Raw genomic sequence first — 23,919 nt, 5'->3', positions numbered from 1 at the left:
CCCGCCTAGTATGCAAATTGAGCAGCTGGCGGGAGCGCGCGGCTGATACCCGGTCTGGGCTGCGGCGGTTAGTCCTCTCCCGGCCGCCGTCGCCTCCGACATATTGCCCGCAGGAGCTGCGGCGGCGAGCGGAGAGCGCCGGGGGAAGGAGATGGGTGAGCAGAGCTGGCTGGGCTCGTCCGGGCCGCAGGATAGGGGCGGCTCGGCTGCTAACCGTCGCCCCACGCGGACCGGACCCGCCGGGAGGGGGAGGGGAAGGGACGCGGCGCAGACGGGACCCCGCCCCTCCGGTCCTGAGGGGGCGGGCCACTGCGTGGTGGGTGGAGCTTCCATAACAGAGAAGGCCTAGAGGGGCTTAGGCTTCCGTGGGGCAGGAGGGGGGGGGTTGGGGACACACTTCTCTCGGCTGGAAATGGGGACGGACATGGCTCCCTGGTGGGTGGGGCTGTGAGCTAAGGGTACGGCGTCTGGCCTGTGTGCACCCGCGTGGCAGAGAACCTTGTGGACTCTACGGGCTTACGCTGAGGGCGCTGGGGCCCCCACCCCAAGGGAGCCCATTCTGAGCCAAGCCTCTAGTCCTAGAGAGTTTTGACTGTCTTTGGGGTGACAGTTTGTGTGATCGGAGTTTCTGGGCTGAGGGGTCTATGTGGGTGCAGAGCTTCTAAAAGAGTGGGCGTGGGCAGAGTTCCTGAGCTTTGGGGTTTTCCAAGCCAAATATAACTGTGTGAACAAAGCTTCCGATCTGGGGGCTTGGTGAGGTCAGAGCTTTGGACATGCACATTTTGAAGACCTGTCAGAAAACCCTCAGAGCTAGGGAGAGACAGTAACCATGTTAGCAAATAAGACAGTTTCAGAAGTACTGGAGAGATTGCTCAGCAGTTAAGAGTATTTGGTACTCTTTTCAAAGCACCTGGTTCAATTCCTAGTTCCCACATTGTGACTCACAGCGATCCCTAGTTCCAGCTCCAAGGGTCTCAAGCCCTCTTCTGACTTCTGCACCCACTGGATACACATGTGGTACACATACATACATGCAGGCAAAAGATTCATACACATAAAATAAATTTTTAAAACATTCTTTTTTAAAAAGTCAGTTTCAGAGAGTGAATGGTGGAAAAAATAGAAATAAGAGAGTAATGGGGCAACTAAAAAAAAAAAAAAAAAAAAAAAAAACGGTAGTAAGGGGGCTAAGGGAAAGGCTCCTAGGGGAAAGGCTCCTAGGATGAAATACTTGCTGTGCTAGCCTGAGGGCCAGAGTTGGTTACCCAACACCTATCTAAAGTTAGCTGGGCAGGTGTGGCAACCACCTGTAATCAATCCCAGCACTTGGGAGGCAGTAACTCCCTGGGGCAGAGTGGTTAGTGAGATGATGAGCTCCATGTTCAGCACGAGATCCTGTCTTGGTAAACAGCATGGAGCACAATTGAAAAGGACACTGGTTGGGCAGTAGTGGCTAGCACTTTTGATCCCAGGGCTTGAGAGGCAGAAAGAGGTGAATCTCTGAGTTCAAGGCCAACCTGGTCTACAGAGTGAGTTCCAGGGTAGCCAGGGCTGCACAGAGAAACCCGCCATGAAAAAAAAGAAGTTGAGAATGGTGACATGTGTTTGTAATCCCAGCACTGTGGTCCTGTTTTTAAAAATACCAAGAAGAACAAGGTAGAGAACTGTGCAGACCTGCTGACCTAAGTTTAATCCCTGGAACCCAGCTCCTAAAAGCTATTTCTGGGATCTGGAGAGATGGCTCAGCAGTGAAGAGTACTGGCTGTTCTTCCAGAGGTTCTGAATTCAACTCCCAGCAACCACACAGTGGCTCACAACCATCTGTAACCATCACAACAATCCTCCTTCTGGTGTGCATGAATACAGACCATTCATATACATAAAATAAATTGATTTTAAAAAGTCACTTCTGACCTCCATGTACATGATGTGGAGTGCACTCTGTCACACATGGTAATACCAAGTAAAATAAAAATGAAAAATCTCCACCAGAAGAAGAAAAGGTACAGAAAGTACAAGGGGTAACTGACTGGGGAGAGAGGGGTCATGACAGCTAGAGCACAGGGAGGGTGGGGACAGAGTACCAGGTGATGAAGTGGCAGACAACATCATCTTTATAGGCCGCTGTGAGGTTTGAATAAGAAAAGAAAATACATGAGCTCAAGGCTAGCCTCCTCAACATAGCAAGTTCTAGGAGAGCCAGGTTTACAAGTGTCTCAAAAATCAAATGGAAGGAAGGAAGGAAGGAAACGAAATACCAGTTAACCAAGATAGTGTTGCTGTCATCCTTGATGTGTGCCCTACAGGAGGACGAAGAGGTCCCAACAGGACATCTTACTGTCGAAATCCACTCTGTGAGCCAGGATCTTCAGGGGCCTCTGGTGGAGGTCACACTTCCAGTGCGTCTGTGACCAGCGTTCGTTCTCGAACCAGGTAAGCTACCGCCAGGTCTCATTCCTTTCCATGGCAGTATGGATGCCAGTGTGGCTTACTGGACGGCAGGTTGTACTCTCCTGCATGCCAGGTGGAGTTAGAGGGGACTGAGCTGCTACAAAAAGCCAGAGCAAGCTCTGAGGGAGTTCACCTGGAGAGGTGCCATGAGACTGGGTAGAGTAAACCTCACACAGCCCTTGGTTCCATTTGGGTTCTAGTCCTGATTTGCTGATGCCTTGCACAGGTAGCCATCTGCCTCTGCACCTCCTTTTCCTAATCTGTAAAGTGAGCCTAAAAACTCCCTCCTGGGATGTGTGGGGGACCTGAATAAAAATCAGGGGAAGAAAGGCTCTTTTCCCATGCTCCTTTTGTCTACCAGGCAAACTAAGGAGGGTTCCATCCCTGTGAGCTGATGGAATCCACAGTCCTGTGCTCTGTCCAGAAGCTTTCCCAGTCAGGTTCTCAGGTTAGCTCCTGATGTTATTATTTTCCAGGACCAGCTCTGGGACGGGCCTCTCCAGCCCACCACTGGCCACCCAGACAGTTGTGCCTCTGCAACATTGCAAGATCCCGGAGCTGCCAGTCCAGGCCAGCATTCTGTTTGAGCTCCAGCTCTTCTTCTGCCAGCTCATAGCCTTGTTTGTGCACTACATCAACATCTATAAGACAGTTTGGTGGTATCCACCCTCACACCCACCCTCCCACACCTCCCTGGTAGGTGCTTCATCAGGATCCCGTGTGTGTGTGTGTGTGTGTGTGTGTGTGTGTGTGTGTGTGTGTGTGTGTGTGTGTGTGTTGCTTGGTTTAATAGCACAAGTATCTATATATTCACTACATACCTGGTTCCATACTAGGCATGAGGAACAGAACTGATGGTTCTTAACTATTGTGATGTGCTTAGGACTATACTGAGCATTGTAAGGATAGCAGAGTGGAGTCTGGCACAGACTGGATCCTAAGGCCTGTCTGAGAGATGAGTCATGGGAATGTATGAATGTTCCATGGGTGGAAAGAACTCTGGACAGAAGAGGAGGCTCAGGGACATGGTGTTAGAGCAAGAGTGCTCACACAACACTCTCTTATCCCCAGGGACTGTCCCACTTCCCTTCTCTGGGTCCTGTTCTACTCCTCTAGGTAATTTCCTGGCCTGAGTCAGCTGGAGGCCAATGAAGGTCAGAGAATGGGGACAGTCTCTGTGGAAAGGACTGGGCAGTGGGAGGTAATGGGTATAAGAGAAGCCTACATATGGAGAAGGAGCCCGTGTGACTCCCAGACCTCTGCCCCTGACAGAACTTCCACCTGATCGACTTCAACTTGCTGATGGTGACCACCATTGTTCTGGGCCGCCGCTTCATTGGGTCCATCGTGAAGGAGGTGATTGGGTCCTAAAGGCTGGCCAGGGACTTTGGGACTCCCCCCCCCCACTTCCCCTGGGTGCCAAAAAGACAACACCTTAACCCTATGGTTTTTCCCTTGAGCTCCTTGTGGACTTTGGAGAACATTAATGGTGTCCGTTGGCTCTCCCAACCCCCTGGACATGAGAAAGCCTGTCCTTACTAGGCTCTTCCCAGCCCATTGTGGGATTTCCCTGGGTGGGACTATAGGCCGTGTGTGGTGGGCTTTGGGCATAGCTCCTGTGGCCTCCATCCAAGGCCCCGTCCTGTTGTATCTCACCCTGACCCAGGCTTCTCAGAGGGGGAAGGTCTCCCTTTTTCGCTCCATCCTGCTGTTCCTCACCCGCTTCACCGTTCTCACGGCAACAGGCTGGAGTCTGTGCCGGTCCCTCATCCACCTCTTCAGGACCTACTCCTTCCTGAACCTCCTGTTCCTCTGCTATCCGTGAGTACCCCTCACCTCATCCCTCACTGCCTAGCACCAGATTCTGCCTTGTATGAGTGGGTTATCAGGCCTCCCTCCATATCTGGAATGCTCACAGGCAGGCAGCAGCAGCAACTCCTCACAATGTCTGGTGACATCTCCTGAGGTCAAGATGATTAGCCTTTGTTTCTGCACAAGAAATTGAAGTGGTGTAAGCTACCCCATCTCCATGATGGGAGGTTGGAATGGGATTCCGATCTATTGAATGCCCAAGGGAACTTTCGTTAGTGGAGATGCATGGGCTTTCTTTGTCTCTGTCTTCCTTTCCTTTCTCTCTGGCTTATTTGTTTATTGGTTTGTTTTTGAGTCCTGTTCTCTCTGTGTCCCTGCCCTCCTCCTCCCCCTTCACCTTCTCTCCCTCCCCCTCAGTGTTTATGAAATCTCTTGATGCTTTTCCTTGTCTTTGTTACATGTCTCTGAGTGTCTGTGTGTATATGTGTCAGCATATGCACATGTATGGTTGTCTCAGTGTCTGCTTAGCTCAATTGCCTGCCTCACCAGAAACTCAATTGTTCAAGATGGAGAGATGGTCTCTGGGAAGAGCCCAGAACTGCCCTTTCCGGTGCAGAATCAGCCACTGGATACCTGGGCATTAACAGTTGCTTCCTAGCAGACAGTGGTGGCGAAGGCCCTTAATCCAAACATTCAGGAGGCAGAGGCAGGGGGATCTCTGAGTTCCAGGGTAGCCAGGGCTACATACAGAAACCCTGTCTGGAAAAACAGAACAATAATAGCAACAAAGCAACCAAACAAAAAACAAAACTAAAACAGTTACTTCCTTTCCTGGCCTTGTCTTTTCTGGTGCATGAACTCCTCAGAATGGGCCAGTTCTGGCTCTTGGAAAACTTGTGGGACTAAGAACATGTTGGTGTGTGTAGTTGGAAGCTTTTATGTGTTCCTCCCAGTTAGGTCCCCAGAACCACTTATGAGATAATCACTCAGAGACTAATATATTAAATATAATTGTTTTGCCAATGGTTCAGGTTTCTTACTTGCTACCTCTACCTATAAATTAACGCATTTCTAATATTCTATATTTTACCATGAGGCTTGTGGCTTGTTACCTCACATCTTGCTTCCCCTGCAGCTACATTATATGTCCCAGTGCTGCCCCCCCCTCCTTCTCTCAGCATCTTTGGGTTCCCACCTAGCTATATTTTTCCTGGCCATTGGCTAAAACAGCTTAATTCATCAACCAATAAAAGCAATGCATGTTTGCAGCATACAGAAGGACATCCCATGTCATCTCTCCTTTTATATCTAAATAAAAAGGAATGTTTTAATTTTAATATAGTAAAATTACATATAACAAAACAGTTATCAAGCAAGAATTACTTATAGTTACAATATTTAATCTATTTGCATTTGACAAATTAAAGAAAATACTCTGTGAGTCTAAAGTTTTATATCTAACTTATCTTTTATCATAACCAAGGAAAACTATAACTATCTGTCTTCAACTCCGTCAAAGCCCCAGAAGGATATATTATATAAGTAAACAGGAAGTGCATTGTAAGCAACTTCCAAAACTCTAGAAATGACAGAGATATCTGGCTGCCCCAACAATTACCCAGAGTTCTTCAGCCTATAGGCCCATAGTATCTGGCAAACTTTTTTAACTCATAAAAATGAATTACTTTATTGGAACAAGATCTGAGGGCTCCTGGAGAGTGTGGGATCCTTGCCACACAAGGATGTAGGATGAGAACAGCCCCCTAACAACAGGCAGGTGAGTGAGAACAGAAACACCAGGGAAGTGGCCCTCTGCATATGGGCCCAAACCATATTCTGGCAGACTTTTCAATGAAGCAGTAACATTGTCCATCTTGTTTTAGCAAGTTCAGCAGTCACTTTCCCGTGAGTCATGTAGGTTTAGGTGCCTGTCACACCTGCTATATTATAAGTAGGGTTTTGGGGTTTTTGTTTTGTTTTTTTCGTGTGTGTGTGTGTGTGTGTGTGTGTGTGTGTGTGTGTGTGTGTGTGTGTTTAAAAGTTATTTATCAGCTAGATGTTGGTGGTACAGGCCTTTAATCCCAGCACTTGGGAAGCAGGCAGATCCCTAAGAGTTTGAGGCTACCCTTATCTGCATAGTTCAAGGACAGCCAGTCTTAAAAAGAGGGGTAGGGCTGGAGAGATGGCTCAGCAGTTAAGAGCACTGACTTCTCTTCCAGAGGATCCAGGTTCAGTTCCCAGCACCCACGTAGAGGCTTACAATTGTCTCTAACTCCAGTTGTAGGGCACTTGTTATCCTCAAAAAAGACATATGTGTAGGCAAAGCACCAATGCATATAAAATAAAAATAAATAATTTTTAAAAAGCCGGGCAGTGTTGGTGTACGCTTTTAATCCCAGCACTCTGGGGGCAAAGGCAGACAGATCTCTGTGAATTCAGTAATAGCCTGGTTTACAGTGTGAGTTCTTGGACAGCTAGGACTACACAATCAAACAAACAAACAAAAAAAAAAAATTTTTTTTTTTTTTTTTTTTTAAGATTTATTTATTACATATAGTGTTCTGCCTACGTGTATACCTACACACCAGAAGAGGGCACCTGATTTCATCATAGATGGTTGTGAACCACTATGTGGATGGACACTGGGAATTGAACTCAGGACAGAGCAGCCAGTGTTCTTAACCTCTGAGCCATCTCTCCAGCCTCAAAAATGTCTTTTACTTAAATTTTAAGTGTTGTTTTAGTTTTTTTGTTTTTTGTTTTTTTTTTGAGATGGGTTCTTACTGTAAAACTTGGCTATCACTGTATAACTTGGCTAGCCCAGAACTCATTGTATAGCCCAAGTTGGCATGAAATGCACAATGCTCCACCTTACTCTGACTCTCTAATAGGACTAAAGGTATGTTCCTCCATGTCTTAACTACTTATTTTATTTATACCTTTGATTATCACTTAACGCTTTTATTTAGTAATTTTATAATTAGCTAATATACTCATAATTAAACATATAATTAAAGTTGTTTGGTTTTCTTTTGGGTTTTTTTTTTTTTTTTTTTTTTTTTTTTTGGCTTATTTTTTTCTCTCTGAGACAGGGCTTCTCTGTATAGCACTGTTCTGGAACTCACTTTGAAGACCAGGCTGTCACAGAAATCTACGAGCCTCTGTCTCCCAAGAGCTGGGATCAAAGGTGTGCACCAGCACCACGTGGCTTGTTTTTTGTTGTTGTTGTTTTGTTTTGTTTGTTGTTGTTTTGTGGGGGCTGAGACAGGATCTCCTTATGTAGTCAATTAAGAGCTCTGGCTGCTTTTCAGAGGCCCTGGGTTCCATTCCCAGCACACACATGATGACTGACAACTGCAGCTTCAGTTGCAGAGGATCCAACAACTTTGGCATCCACAGCACCAAATGCATATGCATAGACATACATACATGTAGGCAGAACACTCATAAAATAAAAGTAAATAAAAATTTAAAGTAAAAAATGTAAAACTGAAAATTGAAAAAGTCTACCCTTGACTGTTGCTGCCTCCCATCCATCTTGTTTTCCTTCCCAGGAGTAATCAGCACTGTTTCTGGTTTCTTATATACCCTGGATAGGTGATTAGCACATGTATAAGCATACCACACACAACATGCAAACACATACACAGATTTCCTACAGTGATTGATAGATGTAGCTCACCTTCTCGACTCCCCACTTTTCTATTGTGCCCAGTATTAGAGAACTTTTTTCGCTCCAGTTGGTTATCTTTGTCACTAATAAATATATTTTGTAGTTGGGTGTAGTGGCACATACCTTTAATCTCAGCACTCGGGAGGCAGAGGTAGGCAAATCTCTGTGAGTTTGAGGCCAGCCTGGTCTACAGAGTGAGTTCCAGGACAATCAGGGCTACACAAAGAAACCTTGTCTCGAAAAAGCAGAATAAAACACAAACAATAAAATAAATAAATCTTTTGCTCTATGGTACAACTCTTGTCTAGCATGTGCAAAATGGATTTCCATCTCAATACATTGCAAAACAGGGTCTTTTAGTCATCAGCAATAGTGTTTTGAGTCAATACTGTGAACCCTTTGGGGCTGGAGAGATGGCTCAGTGGTTAACAGTACATACTCTTCTTCCTGAGGACAGGAGCATTCATGTATGTCACTCTAGCTCCTGGGGACACAACTCACTTTTCTGGACTCTGGGAGTACCTGCAGTCACACAAGCATATATTAACACACACACACACAACCATGTGCATATAATTTTAAAAAGTTGTAAAAGCTGTTAAGAATCTCCTCATCACCTATTCTTTTCCCTCCTCTCACTTTCTGGCAACTGTAGCCATTTACATTGTCAAAGTTGACATTCTCTTACATAACCACATTTAAGCTTTCCTTCCTTTTCTGAAACTAATTATAAAAATTGAGCACTACTAAGTAGTGTAGCCTTAGTAAGTGTACAAAAATACCATGCATTTTAGTTCCTAGGTTATGGTCTTTGGCCTCGAGAAAAGACTGTTGCTAGTGTCAGAGTCAAATGGTTTCTCTCAAATTCTATCCGTTTCTTAAACTCATGCCATGTTTTAGTGCACTTCTTATTTAAATAATAACATCCTTAAATGGAGTTTATAGTTGCCTTTTTTCTTCTTGAAAAAAGAAAAGATGGCTCATGTTCACATCCTCTTATTTATCCAGCCATCAAACATTCTGTCTGTTACCTGGATTCCATTCCCTTCCCCACCAGAGATTTCCTACCTTAGGACCTCCATCCTCCTGCTCCAGAACGAAGTGGCTGCTCTGTAGGCTTGCTATATAGCTCAGCCTGGGATATCCTTTGCTGTCCTCCTGACTTGACATGCTTTCTTGGATCCCTTGGCTTCTTGGGTTTCTCCCTGGTTTTGCTAAGTACATTATCAGGTAATTGCTCTAGCAATGACTGGGAATGTGTACATTTTATGTCTTTGCATGTCCAAAATGTCTTTATTCTACCTTCACCTTTAAAAAAAAAAAAAACTTTTTAGTTTTGTTTTCTCCATTTATGTATATGATTGTGTGTGAGCCTGTGAATTGATGTGTACAGGAGCCTGCGGAGGCCAGAAGAAGGTATTGATCTCCTGGGGCTGGATGTACTGGTGGCTGTGAGTGACCACTTAAGTGCTAAGATCTGAACCTGTTCCTCTGCATGAGTAGTGAGCACTCTTAACTGCTGAGCTATTGCTCTTGCTCTCTCTACCCCAATTCTTGATTGATGGATTGGCTAAATACAGATTTCCAAGTTCAGATTCATATCTTTTCAGGATTTTGAAGCTGTTGTTCCCTTGCCTCTAGTTTCCAGTGTGCCTTGTGAGAAGTCTGATGCCAGTTTGATCCCAGGTTCCCTGTAGATGACTTTTTACCTATGAGTTTTTGGGAATCGTCAGTCTATCTTTTGATTACTTGAGATTTTACAAGTGTCTGATGTAGAAATTTCATTATTCATCTGTCAGTACTCCATAGTTCTTCAGTTCTGGGAAATTTTCTTCTATTATTTTTTGCTTTTTTATGTTTTCTCTGGAACTTGTATCTGTTAGATAGCAGATCTCATGGTTTAAACATCTGTTTCTCTTATATTTTCTCTCATGATTTTCCTTTTATATCTACCTCCCTAAAATTTGTCTTACAGCAGTTTGAGATTTCCCCATCCCTAGAAATCATGTTTTTCATATTGGTTTCTAATTATTTGTGTGTGTGTGTGTGTGTGTGTGTGTGTGTGTGTGTGTGTGTGTGTGTGTGTGTTCTCTGTTTAGCAGGACTAGCTGTCCTGGAATTCACCTTGTCTACCAGGCTGGCCTTGAACTCACTGAGATCCCCCTATCTCTGCCTCCTGAGTGCTGGCAGTAAAGGCATGCACCTCCACACCTGGCTCTTAAATTTTTCAAAATTATGTTTGTGTGTGTAAGTGTATTCCATAATACACATATGGAGAGCAAAAGACATTTACAAGAGTTGGTTTTCTCCTCCACCACATGGGTTCCAGGGTCAAAGTCAGGTTGTCAATCTTGGTGACAAGTACCTTTACTCATTCAGCCATCTCTCTGGCCCTTACTCACTTTGCTTATATATTACCCTGTGGTGATATTTTGTTTGTGATCCAACAAATAAAGCTTGCCTCAAGATCAGAGTGTGGAGCTAAGCCACTATTTAGCCATAGAGGCCAGGGAGTGGTGGCACATGCCTTTAATCCCAGCACTCAGGAGACAGAGGCAAATGATTTCTGTGAATTCAAGGCTACTCTGGACTACCCTAGATTCAGTCTCAAAGAGACACAGCTCACGCCTTTGATCTCAGCACTGGGGAGGTAGAGACAGGAGTGATATGGCTGAGTGGAGAGAGGAATATAAGCAGGAGGAGGCAGGAGCTCAGGACATTCAGTCTGAGGATCCCTAGAGACAGGATCACCCATTGGGTTTGAGGATTCCCTAGAGATAAGAAGTCTCTAGTGGCTGGTTTTTTGTTTTTTTGTTTTTTTTTTTTTAATACTTTTCTGATCTTTTAAGCATATACCCCAGTATCTGACTCCAGGTTTTTATTATTAAGACCTGCTAGAACTTGTGCTACATTACCCCCTTGTAATCCCTATAGGATTCTGTCCAGGATATCCTGCAAATGTCAAAAATCTAAGATGCTCAAGCCCTGTTTGATAATTACATACATTTTCCTGTATACCTCATTATTTAGATTATGCTTAATATCTAATACAATGTAAATGCTATGTAAAAAGTTGCCAACTCAAATAAAGTTGATAACTATTGCTTAAAGATGCATACCAAAGGGAAAACTGTACGTGTTCAGTACAGAAACATCTAGCAACCATGATAGGTTTATGTATAGAGGGCACATCAAGAGTGTAACATTTTTTTCCAGCTTAGTGGGCAGTTTCTGGTTATAGGTCCTGTATAGTTTTTCTCATATCTAGCCCCAGCCACACACTCCAATAACCCTTGACTAATTCTTCCTATCCCTGGTTGGGTGCTTCTTGGGGGACATATGTGTACCCTGCAAGTGTCCATTTCAGCACCTGGCACGTCATAGACACAAGATAAGTACTTGTTCCTGTACATTCTCCCCTGCAAAGGGAAGAGCATTCTCTTGCATATGCACCCAGTTATGCAACCTAGATCTGTTTGGTGGCATTGTGTTCTATTTTGTTTGTTTAAATGAGGTCTCAGTGTATAGCTCAGGCTAGCCTTGAACCCATAATCTTGCCTCAGCATCTCAGATTCTGGAATTACTGGCATATGCCACCATGTTCATCTTAGGCTGTTTTTGTTTCCTTGTTTTTGTTTTTTGAGACAGACTCTCTGAACGTGGCAGTTGGATCTCTGAGTTGAGGCCAGCCTGTTCTACAGAGTGAGTTCCAGGACAGCCAGGGCTAGACTAGGGCTGAATTATGCCCAGTGAGTGTAGATTGACATGATGATTGTTAGTTATCACCATGTAAGAAAGAACTTGCTTCCGACTGTATCCTCAGTTCCAGCATGTACTTTATTTGATACTAAGCCATGTTTTGAATCATTGACTTGGATGGAAAGATGGTAGGATAGGAGAATGAGTAAATTTTCCTCTCAGAGTATCCAGGAGGCCTGAGGCCTAGAGAAAAAAGCAGAGAGTCCCTGCCCCCGCCCCCCCCCCCAAGGTTAGAATCCTGACCTTTGGATAGGACTGTCCTCACCACTGTCTTCCACAGCAGGTTTGGGATGTACATTCCGTTCCTACAGCTGAACTATGATCTTCGCAAGACAAATCTCTTCAGTCATGTGGCTTCTATGGGGCCCCGAGAAGCAGTCAGTGGCTTGGCAAGGAGTAGGGACTACTTGCTGACCCTGCGGGAGACTTGGAAGCAGCACACTCGACAGCTGTACGGCCCGGAAGCCATGCCCACCCATGCCTGCTGCTTGTCACCCAGCCTCATCCGCAATGAAGTAGAGTTTCTCAAAATGGACTTCAACTGGCGCATGAAGGAAGTGCTTGTCAGCTCCATGCTGAGTGCCTATTATGTGGCCTTTGTACCTGTTTGGTTTGTCAAGGTACATAGCTCAACATAAGCAAAGTAGCTTGCTGCCCCTTTCCCCCAGTCCTCCTGTGTGTATCAGTAATTCTCCTGGGGTTTTTGTTACTTGTTTTCTAGGTGTGTGTGTGGTGGGGGAGGGGGTGACAGAGAGAGGGAGAGAGGGAGATTGTAATTGGGTATCTTCCTCAGTTGCTCTCCATCTTGTATCTTGATAGTCTGTTATTGAATCTGGAGCTTGCTGATTTGGCTAGACCCAGAGATATTGTCTCTACTTTTCCAATGATGAATATATATAGATTCTGAGCCACAATACCCAGCTTTTTTATATAGGTTCTCAGGACTAGAACTCGGGTCCTCTTGCTTGTGCACCAAGCACTTTACCAACTAAGTCATCTTCCCAGCCTCATCTCTGCCACTTTTGATTGGATTTCTCCTCTGGAGATCTGGAATAAAGAGAACAAGGGTTCCTGAAAGGGAGTGACCTATCCAAGAACTCCTGATCAATGGAAGAGTCTTCATAAGTCAGTGGCTGCTTTGGCACAGGTCTAGCCACTGAATAATGAAACCAGGAGCTAGGGCAGGAGAGATGGCTCAGGAGTTAAGGCTACTGCTGCTCCTACAGAGGACCAGGGTTTGGTTCCCAGTGCCCACTTGGTGCCTCACGATTTTTGTTCTTTTTGTTTACTTGTTTTTCGAGACAGGGTTTCTCTGTGTAATCCTGGTTATCCTGGAACTCGCTCTGTAAACCAGGCTGGCCTCAAACTCACAAAGATCTGTTATCCCATCAGAGATCCACCTGCCTCTGCCTCCCAAGTACTGGGACTAAAGGCATGCACCACCGCCACTCAACAGTGCCTCACAACTGTAACTTCAGTTCCAGAGTTTCTACCATCCTTTTCTGGCCTCTGCAGTTACTGCTGCATACATGCTGGCAGGATATTCATACACATCAATAAGTCAGTTATCAGATGTGAGTGACCTTGAAAGTGTGCTCATGCTCATCAGCTTCTGGGAAGTCTGTAAAGACTTGAAACCTTGCTTCAGGATGCACTTTCTTCTCTCTCTCTCTTTCTCAATCTCTCTCTCTCTCTCTCTGTGTGTGTGTGTGTGTGTGTGTGTGTGTGTGTGTGTGTGTGTGTGTAAGCGTGTGTAAGTCGATGAACAGCTTGTGGGAGTTGGTTTTCCCCTTCCACAATCTGAGTCTGGAGCTGGAACTCTTGTTGTCAGTATTGGAAACTGGTACCTTTCCTCCTGAATCAGTTCTCTAGCCACAGGGTAAACTTTAAGAAAGATTGGAGGTTGAAAGCTGGTGTCTGCAGGTACTGCATATAGGTAGTACACAGACATACATACAGGCAAAATACTCACACGTCACATAAAATAAAATTTAATTTAGTCTGTATGGGTATTTTTGCCCATGTGCATAGGTCTGTGCACCACTTTATGTGCCTGGTGCCTTCATAGGCCAGAAGAAGGTATTAGAGTCCCTGGAGCTGGAGTTAGACATAGTTATGAGTCACCATGTTGGTGCTAAGAATTGAACCCAGATCCTCTAGAAGAGCAGCATCCAGTGCTGTTAACTATTGAGACACATCTCTATCACCACATGAAATATTTTTTTAAAAATTAGATGTTGAGAAGACTGCAAAGAACTTTGATACGTATAAAATTTCTAATGCCTGGGTTGGTGGTGGTTCCCTTCACCCTAATCTAACTAATGAGGAAAGGAAAGCATAAACAAGTTAAATGAATTGCTAGAAGTCACAGAGTTATAGTTAATCTGCAGCAGAGCCAAGATTGATCCACTTCTTTGGATCCCTGAGCATGCCCTGACCTGGAGTAGGTAGCAGTAGAAGCAATATTCCATCACAGGAAATGGACTGGTGGAGGTAGGCTCTCAGCTGTCCTTCTGAGGTTTGTAATGGTAGGTTTCAGGCCGTCCTGAAATCTCCATGGTACTACTCTGGCTTCTAGGTAGAATCAGGGAAGGGAGAGGGAGTGAGGCCATTATAGCTACCCTGAACCTGACCCCCCTCCTTCTCTCCCTAGAATACACATTACTATGACAAGCGCTGGTCCTGTGAGCTCTTCCTGCTGGTGTCCATTAGCACCTCTGTGATCCTCATGCAGCACCTGCTTCCTGCCAGCTACTGTGATCTACTGCACAAGGCTGCTGCCCATTTGGGCTGCTGGCAAAAGGTGGACCCAGCTCTTTGCTCCAACGTGCTGCAGCACCCGTGAGTTGCCCCACCCTGCTCTGCCCAACAACCCCAGTTCCCCTGGTCAGGGTATGGAGTCACTTGCTATGTTCTCATTAACTCATTCAGTTGGCCAGCAAATAGTTATGAAGCTCGTCTTATGTGTTAGGACTTGTTTCTAGAGTATTGTGGGGCCCTAGATAAACCTGTTCTTTGTCCTTGGGGAGCTTGCAGGTGTACTGGACATGGGAGGGGCACACTGACTTTCTTGTGTACTCTCCCATTTACCCACTCTCTCGCTTGCTGCTCATACATGCTTTTATTCTTCATTCCTGTTGTCACTTATTCCCTCAGACATGACATCGCCTGCTCCTTCAGTAGTCATTCATTGCTACTTCAATCCCTAGCCTGGGACTCTGGGTGGGGCAGAGGAGCTTGCTCTTTGACCTGTAAGCTGAGGGGAGCTATGTGTTCTTTTCAAACCCTCAGTCAAGACAAAATGTGGTTCTCTGTTAGCTCGTGGTAAACCCTACGCTGGGAGGGAGAGCTACAGGGGTGAAACAACAGATGAAATCTTTAACAAGTTCACAGACTGATGGAGGAAGATAACCACATAAAAATTAGTTAAGATGAGTGAGCAAAAGGCCTAGCTGCAGGCTAACACTGTTCCCAAAGCAGAAGTTAATATCTCCCTGCACCGGAGCCCTGGGGTGCTGAGCTATCCTTCCTTTAGCCTCCTCAATCTTCACTGGTGCCTAATACTTGCATATCCCTTTAGCCAAGACCCTGCCCTGATTATACTAATCATCTCTCATCCAAGGTTCTCATACTTGAGTCTGAAGGCAGCCAACAGGAGGCTTCTAGGACAGCTTTGTAGAGGGAGGCAACTAGAGTGAAAGCACAAATAGAGAGAGAGGCCAAATGCCCTTGTATTAATGCTCCAAGTGCTCCTGTCAGTCAGGGTCCTTCGCCTGCTCTGGTTAAGAGGTTCAGAGAGATGCGACCTTACTGAATTCACCACAAGAGGGCTTGGCTTGCCTGCCCCGCTGGAGAGAAGGAGGAAGGAATAGAAGGAGAATATAATTGCATGTAATGGCTCATACCTTTAATCCCAGCACCTGAAAAGCAGAGGCAACGTCTGACTTCAAGGCCAGCCTGGTCTACAGAGTGAGTTCCAGGACAACCAGGGCTAAACAGGGAAATCCTATATTGAAAAACCAAAAAAAAGAAGAGAGAAAGCATGCTGCCTATCTGTGTCTCACTCAGGTGCTTGACTAAGATCAAGATCCTTTGTACAGCTTCCAGGCTGATTGCTTGGGTCCCAAGAGCCCTTCATTTTTTTTCCTACATCCTAACACACACCTTGCTTCTAGCCAGACCAGACCTCTTTGACTTCTCATATGCTTTAAAGAACTTCCACACCCAGCCTGTCCCCATGATATGTCTTTTGCTTGCAATGTTCTTTCTGTCCTCCCTCCTTTCCTGACCACCTAGAAGATCCAGGTGCCCTCATCTGTAAAGGACCTCTCCTTTCAGTGCCTTACACCATATTCCCTTCACTTGCTGCCTTCTGTTCCTTTGTCTGCTGCCGCTCATTCCAGGGCAAAAAACCTCTGGAAACTCTGGCTCTTGTCTATGTAGCACATAGCTATCTCCTCTCTCCCATTATAGTGTCTGGCTAAGTTTTTTTTTTAATTATTTAGATTGATTTATTTTAATTTATGGATATGGGTGTTTTGCCTGCATGCCTGGTGACCACAGAGATCAGAAGAGGGTGTCAGATTCCTTGGAATTGAAATTACAGATGGTTGTGAGCCACCACATGGGTGCTGAGAATTTAACCCAGGTCCTCTGCAAGAACAGTTACATGCCCTTAACTGCTGAGCCATTGCACTAACCCTGTTTATTATTCTTTTTTTTTTTTTTTAAGGTAAAATTTACTTAGAGTGATATATACTATACAAACTACAAATTCTACAATTGTTTGTGCTTGTTTTGTTTTGTTTTTGTTTTTGAGACAGGATTTTCTGTATAGCCCTGGCTTTTCTGAGACTTGATATATAGACAAGGGTGGCCTCAAACTCAGAAATCTGCCTACCTCTGCCTCCTGAGTGCTGGGACTAAAGGAGTGTGCCACTGCCACCCTGGCCTGAGTATGAGTAGTCAATCCTGTGGCCAGCTTCTTTCATGCCGGGTTATATCTTGTGACTGTGTGTTTTTAAGTGAATGAATCAATGAGACAGGAATAAAGGTTACATGAAAGCTCTTTATAGCTATAGTCCAGAACCACTGAGGCCCCTGGAATCTCAGGACATTGGAAGGGAACTCCCTGCTTTCATTTGGCTTCTCAGTGCCAAGTTTTGTGGCAGTCTCTGCTGTCTATTTCCTAAAGGAATGATGCAGACTAGGAGACAAATGGCAAACACTGGGGAGTGTAGACTAGTAAGCAGCAAGAGCTTCAAGGAATAATAGAAGCTCTCCGAGGAGCAGTTGGGCGGGGAGGGAGTAGTGAAGGGAGAGGGAACTGGGATTGGAATGTAAAAGATTTTTTTATATATATACACACACACATACATATATACATATATCACTGTGAGAATAAAAAGGAGAAAAAAATAGAAGATACTCAGTTCTGTAAAGAATTTGAGAAAGGCTTTTCTAGAGTATCTTAGATGTTGAACGAAAGAGCCTTTCAGGACAAGGCATCAGGAAGGTAAATCTGTTTGGAGGGAGGGACTTATACAAGGATATGAGCTTTGCAGTGGAAGTCACGGGATGCCATATAGGATCTCAAGAAGCCATGTCAGATCTATGGAATGCTGCAAAGCCTTCAGCACATTTTAAATAGAGCAGTCACATTTATCCCTGGTCCACCGAGGTAGCTTTGTGGTCGACCCATAGGAGGTTACAAGTGAGGGCAAACAGAAAGGGAAAGGGTTTTTCTTCACAATCCCTCACCCCTAGGCGTCTCAGTACAGGTAATTGCTTGTGGTTGTTACCCCACTGTATAGAGGAGGCAGCTGAGACCCAGAGGAGTCACAGTGTCAGAGTGGTAGAAATGGAAGTCAAGCCTAGTGACCACCCCTGTGCCCAGTCCTCTAGTACCCGTTTCCATGGATGAGCTAGGGACAAAATATGTGCTTGGACTGTGCCTCCAGGTGGACAGAAGAATGCATGTGGCCACAGGGTGTGCTGGTGAAGCACAGCAAGAATGTCTACAAAGCAGTGGGTCACTACAATGTGGCCATCCCCTCCGACGTCTCCCACTTCCGGTTCCACGTGAGTGCTCTTTTCCGGGCAGGAGGATGGGCGGGCCTGCTCTTCATGGCAGGGAGTGGATGGGCTTAGAATAATGGTGGCTGTTCTCACTATTTCCAAAACCCAGAGGAGGACAGTGCACACATGCAGTCCAAGTTTGTCCACACAGATGAGCATAATGGCAGCTGCCTTGCTTGCAGATATTTCAGAGCACTGGGTAGAGGGAGAGATGCTTGTACAATAAAAGAAAGGGCTCTGCAGGTCCTGTGGCTCATGCCTTTAAACTGAGGGATAGGAAGAGAGAAGGACAGACTGACAGGTGGAGACAGAGAGATCTTAGCAATGGAAATAATACTGATGAATCCATGCTGTGTCCCATGAATTTTTAACTTACTCAGGGTGCCTTACTGAGAAACTTGGGAACTCATGCAAATGGCCTGAGTCAGCATAGGGAAGAGGCTTGCTTGCCCTGACTCAGCAAGGCTGCTGGCTCCAAATCCCTTTTCCAACAGAGACTCCATAGCACTGCTCTTACTTCTTAGTAACCTCTGCTGGAGCTGGGGGACCCTGCGGAGCCAGGGCAGTAAGGATCAGAGTTTGGGCGAGTGTTAATCTGGGCAGTTTGGGTTTTTTTTTTTTTTTTTTTTTTTTTTTTGAGACAAGGTTTCTCTGTAACTTTGGGGCCTATCCTGGTATTTGCTCTTTAGACCATGCTGGCCTCAAACTCTGCCTGCCTCTGCCTCCCTCCCCTGGGATTAAAAGGGTGCTATACCACTGCCCAGCTAGCAGTTATCTTCATTTCACTGAAAGAGAGGAGTCTTTCTCCTACACTCACAGCCCAGGCCTGAGCCCAGCATCCTGTCTCTTCAACTCCCCACCCCGCTACAAGGGTGAGGTTCTTTTCCTTGTAAACTGAGATCTATAGACATTGGTGCTCTTGAACTTAGTGGAGAATTTTTTTCTTGAGTTCTGCATTCCATTTTCCTTCAAGATACATTGTAAGACTAAGAGTGTTGCCATAACTCCATGCTTCCAGAGGTAGAAATGCTACACAGGAAGCAGTAAGTACTGTAGTACGTAGTGCAACTAAAAATAAATAAATGGCTTTCCATGCTGATGATACAAGATTTGCTGAGCTAAAGTTTGTTGTACATATAAAGTCCGTATAGCACCTTAAGAAGAAAAGGGAGGGGTTTACTGATGTTTCTGATTTGTTCAGGCCCAACAATACAGCAGAGGTTGACATTAAAAAAAGTTGAGTGGAGCAGAGGTAGACTGATCTCATTGAGTTCAAGGCCAGCCTGGTAACAAATACCAGAATTATCTTCAACAACTCATGTGGAAGCAGCAAAACACTATAAGCAAAGACAGATAGGTGACAGAGGTCACCCCTGTTCTTACACAGTCTTCCCCCCACCCAGTACACATGGGCCCCTAAGAGCTTGTCCCCTTTACCATGCACCAAGACCTCTCTGGCCTCTGCCTGCCCTTCCCTGGGCAGTTCTTTTTCAGCAACCCCCTGAGGATCCTTAACATCCTCTTGCTGCTGGAGGGCGCTGTCATTGTCTACCAGCTGTACTCCTTAATGTCCTCTGAAAAGTGGCACCAGACCATTTCACTGGCCCTCATCCTCTTCAGCAACTACTATGCCTTCTTCAAGCTGCTCCGGGACCGCCTGGTATTGGGCAAAGCCTACTCATACTCAGCCAGTCCCCAGAGAGACCTGGACCACCGGTTCTCCTGAGCTCCAGGGTGATCCTCGAGACAGTATCCAGGCTTCACCCAAGGGCCTCCCGGCCAAGGGCTGTTGGGGTTGTGTTGGTGGGAGGGGCAAAACAAAAAACAAAAAAATCCCAAAAAAATCCACCAGAGCTTTGTATTTTTGTTACGTATGTTTCTTTCTTTGATAATTGATGTGATAAGAAGAAAAAAGTCTTATTTTTATACTCCCAACAAGCCTGTGTCCTGTGGTTCTTTCTCTGTGGAGTCAGAAGTGTGGTTTTCCAAGATGGGAAACTCCTTGTATGGCTGCTCTAGATCCCAGAGATCGTGGTAGCTGTGATTGTTGCTACTAACTGAAGGCCAGCTGTGTACGAATGCTTCTGTGTGTACTACTTCAAGCCTTGTCATCCTCATTTGAGAACCCTAGTGTGCTGGCCACTCCTACAGGTGAACTGAAACTCTGAGCTCTAATGACTTGCCATGGTAACAGGGCTATGGAATGGTTAGCTGGGTATAAAAATCCTCTGAAACGTGGTTACACTGTTATCCTAGTAGAATATATCTTGATTCTCCAGCATGCAGTCACTACAACCCTGTCTTGTGCCAGGTGCTGAGCCAGGACACTGCTTCATGATGGGGTGGAAAGGGGTGGAAATGCTGGTGAGATGGTTCTGAGGGTCAAGGCAGTTTGCACCAACCCTCACAACCAGAGTTGGGCCCAATATGACAGAAGAAGAGAACTGACCCTTATAAATTGTGCTCTAGCCTCTACACACACATCAAATAAATGTAATTTTACTTATTTGTATTTTTTATGTATATGAATGATTTGCCTGTATGTATGTATATGCTCCACATGTGTGCCTAGTGCCCTTGGAGGTTAGACGAGGGCATTGAACACCCTGAGAACAGATGGTTTGGGAGTCACCAAAGGTTTCCTGGTAAGCAAACCCTGGTCCTTGCAAGCAGCAAGTGCTGAGCCAACTCTCCAGCTCAATCAGTGTAATTTCTTTTTCCAAGACAGGGTTTCTCTGTGTACCTTTGGAACCTGTCCTGGAACTCAGAGATACACCAGGCTGGCCTTGAACTCACATAGATCCACCTGCCTCTGCCTCAAGAGTGCTGGGATTAAAGGACTACCCAGCTTCCAATCAATGTTATTTTAAAATTTGTGTTTAAGTCAGGTGTAATGGCATATGCCATTAACCCCAGCACTTGGGAGCCAGAGGCAGGTGAATCTCTTGAGTTTGAGGTCAGCCTGGTCTACAGCGTCAGTTCCAGGACAGTCAAAGCTATGAAGTGAGACTCTGTCTCAAAAAGAAAAAAAAGTATTTCCTGGAAAAAAAAAAAAAAAGAGCAGCACAGCGGGGAGGCTGTGGTGATTACACTGGCCACTAGGTGGGCATGAGGAGGAAAGCATCCCAGTGAAAGCAAAGCGCAGGAGGTTTCAAAGGCTCCGTGTGTTGGGAGAGCGGGAGCAGAATGTGTCCTATCACATGAAAATGAAAAAGTGTAAGGCCTCTGGGAAGGTCAGATGCTGAATAAGGGGGGCGTTATTGTGAACAGGCTGTGTCACAGAATGGAAACAAAGCTATGTGAAGGGTCACCTGGCTCCTCTATATAGTTTAGAGTGCTCCACGGAGAAGGGATGCATTCATCTTAGCCTCTCTGCTTTTGGCCCCAGGATATGCAGATGTGCTGTGGTGGAGGGGACACAGACTTGACAGTTTTGGTGCCTCTGTTTTTCAGAATGAGAAAAATCCTTTCCCTAGATGAAAGGGAGCAGTGAATATACCTTGGGAGCAAATCACTGTGAAATGTTAAAGAAAACAATATAGCTGTAGGAGCAGAGGACCCAGAAGACAGGCTTTTAAGAAGTCATAATGGAATTGGATCTCGAAAGGTTTATCACATGGTCAAACAAGGCAAGGGGTGGTACTGCATTCCAAGCCAAGAGAACTAACTGCATACGCAGACACAGACAGGATAGGAGCCTGCTTGGGGAAAAGGGTTCCTCAACTGGGTTGGAGTCTGAACTTCCTGTTGCTGAGTGACCCAAGAACCAGCCTGTGTGCCAGATTGAGATGTTTGGGCATTCCTGAGATCTGGCAGTGGAAAATAGCTAGGCAAAAGAGTGACACCTTTCTTTTGTTTTCTTGTGTTGGTCTTTTTCATATTTTTTTTTCGTGTGTGTGTGTGTGTGTGTGTGTGTGTGTGTGTGTTTTCCAGGCCTAAACCCAGGGTCTTGTGCTTGCTAGACCAGTACTTTACCACTGAGCTAAATCTCTAACCCAAACACTGTTTTTGTTGGTTTGTTTTTAAGTAGTCGTGTTTGTGCATGTGTGTGTGTATACACACAAGCATGTATTTTTGTGTCGCAGAATATATATAGAGATAGTGTACAAGTTTCAGGGGTTGGAAACCCCTGTGCACCAGAAAGTCCAGGGTCCAGCTCTGGTGGGTCATCAGGCTTGTGCCATAAGTACTTTTACCCTCAGCCATCTCTCTGGTTCTTAATGTCTATGGTTTTAAAGCAGACGGGGGGGGGAGAGGGGGGGCAGTTGGGCCTAGAGATCTGTGAGATAAGGAGCCAAGTTAGATGATACCTTCTATTTGAGGAAGGTAAACAGTATTCCTTTTCCGTGTTGAGTTTTTTTTCCCTTAATTGGCCAGGCATTTGGGTAGACTTGGCAATTTGTGATAGGCCCTGAGGACCAGATACAAGAGTCTTCATTCTCCTTCCAAAAGATGGAGACTAAAGTATGGACATAACCCCAGTTCTGTGTGTTGCACTAGGTATCAACCCAGCATTCCTTTTATTTCCTCATCGCTAAGAAAAGGAAGCTCGCTAACTTGTTAATTTTTTGCTTTTGTTTTATGTTTTTTTTTGATACAGAGTTTCTCTGTATTGCTTTGAAGGTTGTCCTGGAACTCGCTCTGTAGAGCAGGCTGGCCTTGAACTCAGAGGGTCCATGCCTCTGCCTCCCGAGTGCTGGGATTAAAGGTGCATGCACCAACACCTCTGGGCTTTGTTTTTTTTTTTTTTTTTTTTTTTTTCTTCATGTGGAAGGTGGTGACCATGGTGTTAAGCAATACAAAACCCTGTCACACACACACACACACTCTTTTGCTAGAGAATCTTTTAATCTCTTGGTGTGATCTTGCACACCTGTGATCTCGGCACCGGGGAGGTGGGAGCTGGAGATCTGGAGTTCAAAGTCATCTTTATCTACTTACCAGAGGACAGCCTGGGATATGCGAAACCCTGTCTCACACAAACAAACAAAAAAAGGTCTGGAGCCTTTCATCCCAGGGCTTGGGAGGCACAGGTAGATGAATCTCTGTGACTTTAACATCTGCCTGGTCTGTATAGAGTTACAGGCCATCCAGAGGCATACAGTGAGACCCTGTCTTCAAAGAACAAAAGCGAGAAACTCCACTCTAATGTTGACTTATTTTCCTTATCTCAATAGCCTTGAACAAATCACTTCCTTTCTCTAGACTATCTTTTTTCAGTTCTATATGGGCTTAATTATAAAAAGAAGGGCTATCTTTCTGGGAAAGGAAGACACCATAAAGAAGAAATAAAAACAGAAACACCTGAGAGCTTGGCACATTGTTAAACATGTATCCCTTCTAGTCTCTCGTTAGCCTTGTCTATTCCATTCCTAATTGACACCTGTAGTGGTAATCTTCTCCTTTAACCGCTCGGTCATCCTGTCATCTTCAGGAGGGAAGTGGGCGTGAGACTTAAGAACGCGTTTAGTACGGTATAAAATGTTTGTCCCCGTCAGGCCGCCGTCCTGCAGGTCCGCCATATTGTCTGCCGAAGCTGCCGCTGAAGCTACAGCTGCGGCCGCCGCCAAGTCTGAGCGAGCGGAGCCGCGATGGGTGAGTGAGGCAGCTCGCAGATGGCTGCTCGGGCTGAGGTCTTGGGGATCGGGGTCTGGCGAGGGCCCGTCTCTAGTCTGAAGAAGATGTCGGGAGCGCCCAGAGGGCTATGGGAGGAGAAATGAGGTCGGGAGTGCCCCTCAGGCCAGCTTAGGGCCGGCGTAGGGCCGCACGGGGAGCAGCCCCCGGGGCTGGTTTCGGATGCCTAGCGCCCCCGCTGTCCCCACGTGGTGGCCTCGGGCCGGAGCTCGTGCGCCCCCGGGGGAAGGCAGGGCCCTGCCCTCGCCCTGCGCCTGCCGGGGAGCTGGGGAGCGGACTCCGGGCGCCGGGCCTGGACGCCGCCACGGGAAGCCTGTTCCCGCGGGCATTTGGCCGACGCGCTTCGGAGCGAGGTGAAGTCTTACCTGCCCACGTAGAGGGGAGAATCCTCTGGAGAGCAGACGCAGGGCAGGCCAGCTCCCGACCGGTAACCAAGGGCAGGCCGGGTCCAGCACAGCTTGGGCCTTTGAAGGCCAGGAAAATGCCCCAGTCGGCGCAGAAATGGGGACGCC

The 23,919-nt window shown here is 46.0% G+C and overlaps 2 protein-coding genes across 4 annotated transcripts in view; both read left to right on the top strand.

The window, feature by feature from the left end:
- Tmem39b (transmembrane protein 39B) lies at positions 1-19,711 on the top strand. 2 transcript variants are annotated; one of them, XM_051188882.1, is made up of 9 exons: positions 1-155; positions 2,307-2,433; positions 2,928-3,147; positions 3,724-3,807; positions 4,118-4,272; positions 11,979-12,315; positions 14,349-14,536; positions 17,656-17,776; positions 19,257-19,711. In XM_051188882.1, the coding sequence occupies exons 1-9, from the start codon at positions 152-154 to the stop codon at positions 19,497-19,499; spliced, it is 1,479 nt and encodes a 492-aa protein (XP_051044839.1). In that variant the 5' UTR covers positions 1-151; the 3' UTR covers positions 19,500-19,711. The 2 variants fall into 2 exon arrangements, with proteins under 2 accessions (XP_051044839.1, XP_051044840.1); XM_051188883.1 differs by lacking the exons at positions 1-155; positions 2,307-2,433 and adding an exon at positions 3,523-3,605 and having other exon boundaries at positions 3,003-3,147.
- A 3,512-nt stretch (positions 19,712-23,223) lies between these two features.
- Positions 23,224-23,919, top strand: part of Kpna6 (karyopherin subunit alpha 6) — a 33,823-nt gene continuing 33,127 nt past the window's right edge. Inside the window, exon 1 of one of the 2 annotated variants that reach the window (XM_051188878.1) lies at positions 23,224-23,368. In XM_051188878.1, the coding sequence (XP_051044835.1) occupies positions 23,365-23,368 (4 nt within the window). In that variant the 5' untranslated portion in view covers positions 23,224-23,364. Of the gene's footprint in view, positions 23,369-23,814; positions 23,835-23,919 lie in introns of those variants that run through there. The other variant, XM_051188879.1, reaches the window with a different exon arrangement.

The sequence above is a fragment of the Phodopus roborovskii genome, unplaced genomic scaffold (assembly GCF_943737965.1).
Source record: "Phodopus roborovskii unplaced genomic scaffold, PHOROB, whole genome shotgun sequence".
Taxonomy (NCBI): domain Eukaryota; kingdom Metazoa; phylum Chordata; class Mammalia; order Rodentia; family Cricetidae; genus Phodopus; species Phodopus roborovskii.
The sequence above is the reverse complement of the archived record's forward strand: the minus strand, read 5'-3'. Positions and strand labels throughout refer to the sequence as shown.

Coding starts and splice junctions, on each gene's coding strand:
- Tmem39b (XM_051188882.1), top strand. Junction 3,148..3,723: donor CACCCTCCCACACCTCCCTG/GTAGGTGCTTCA, acceptor TGCCCCTGACAG/AACTTCCACCTGATCGACTT. Junction 12,316..14,348: donor TACCTGTTTGGTTTGTCAAG/GTACATAGCTCA, acceptor TTCTCTCCCTAG/AATACACATTACTATGACAA.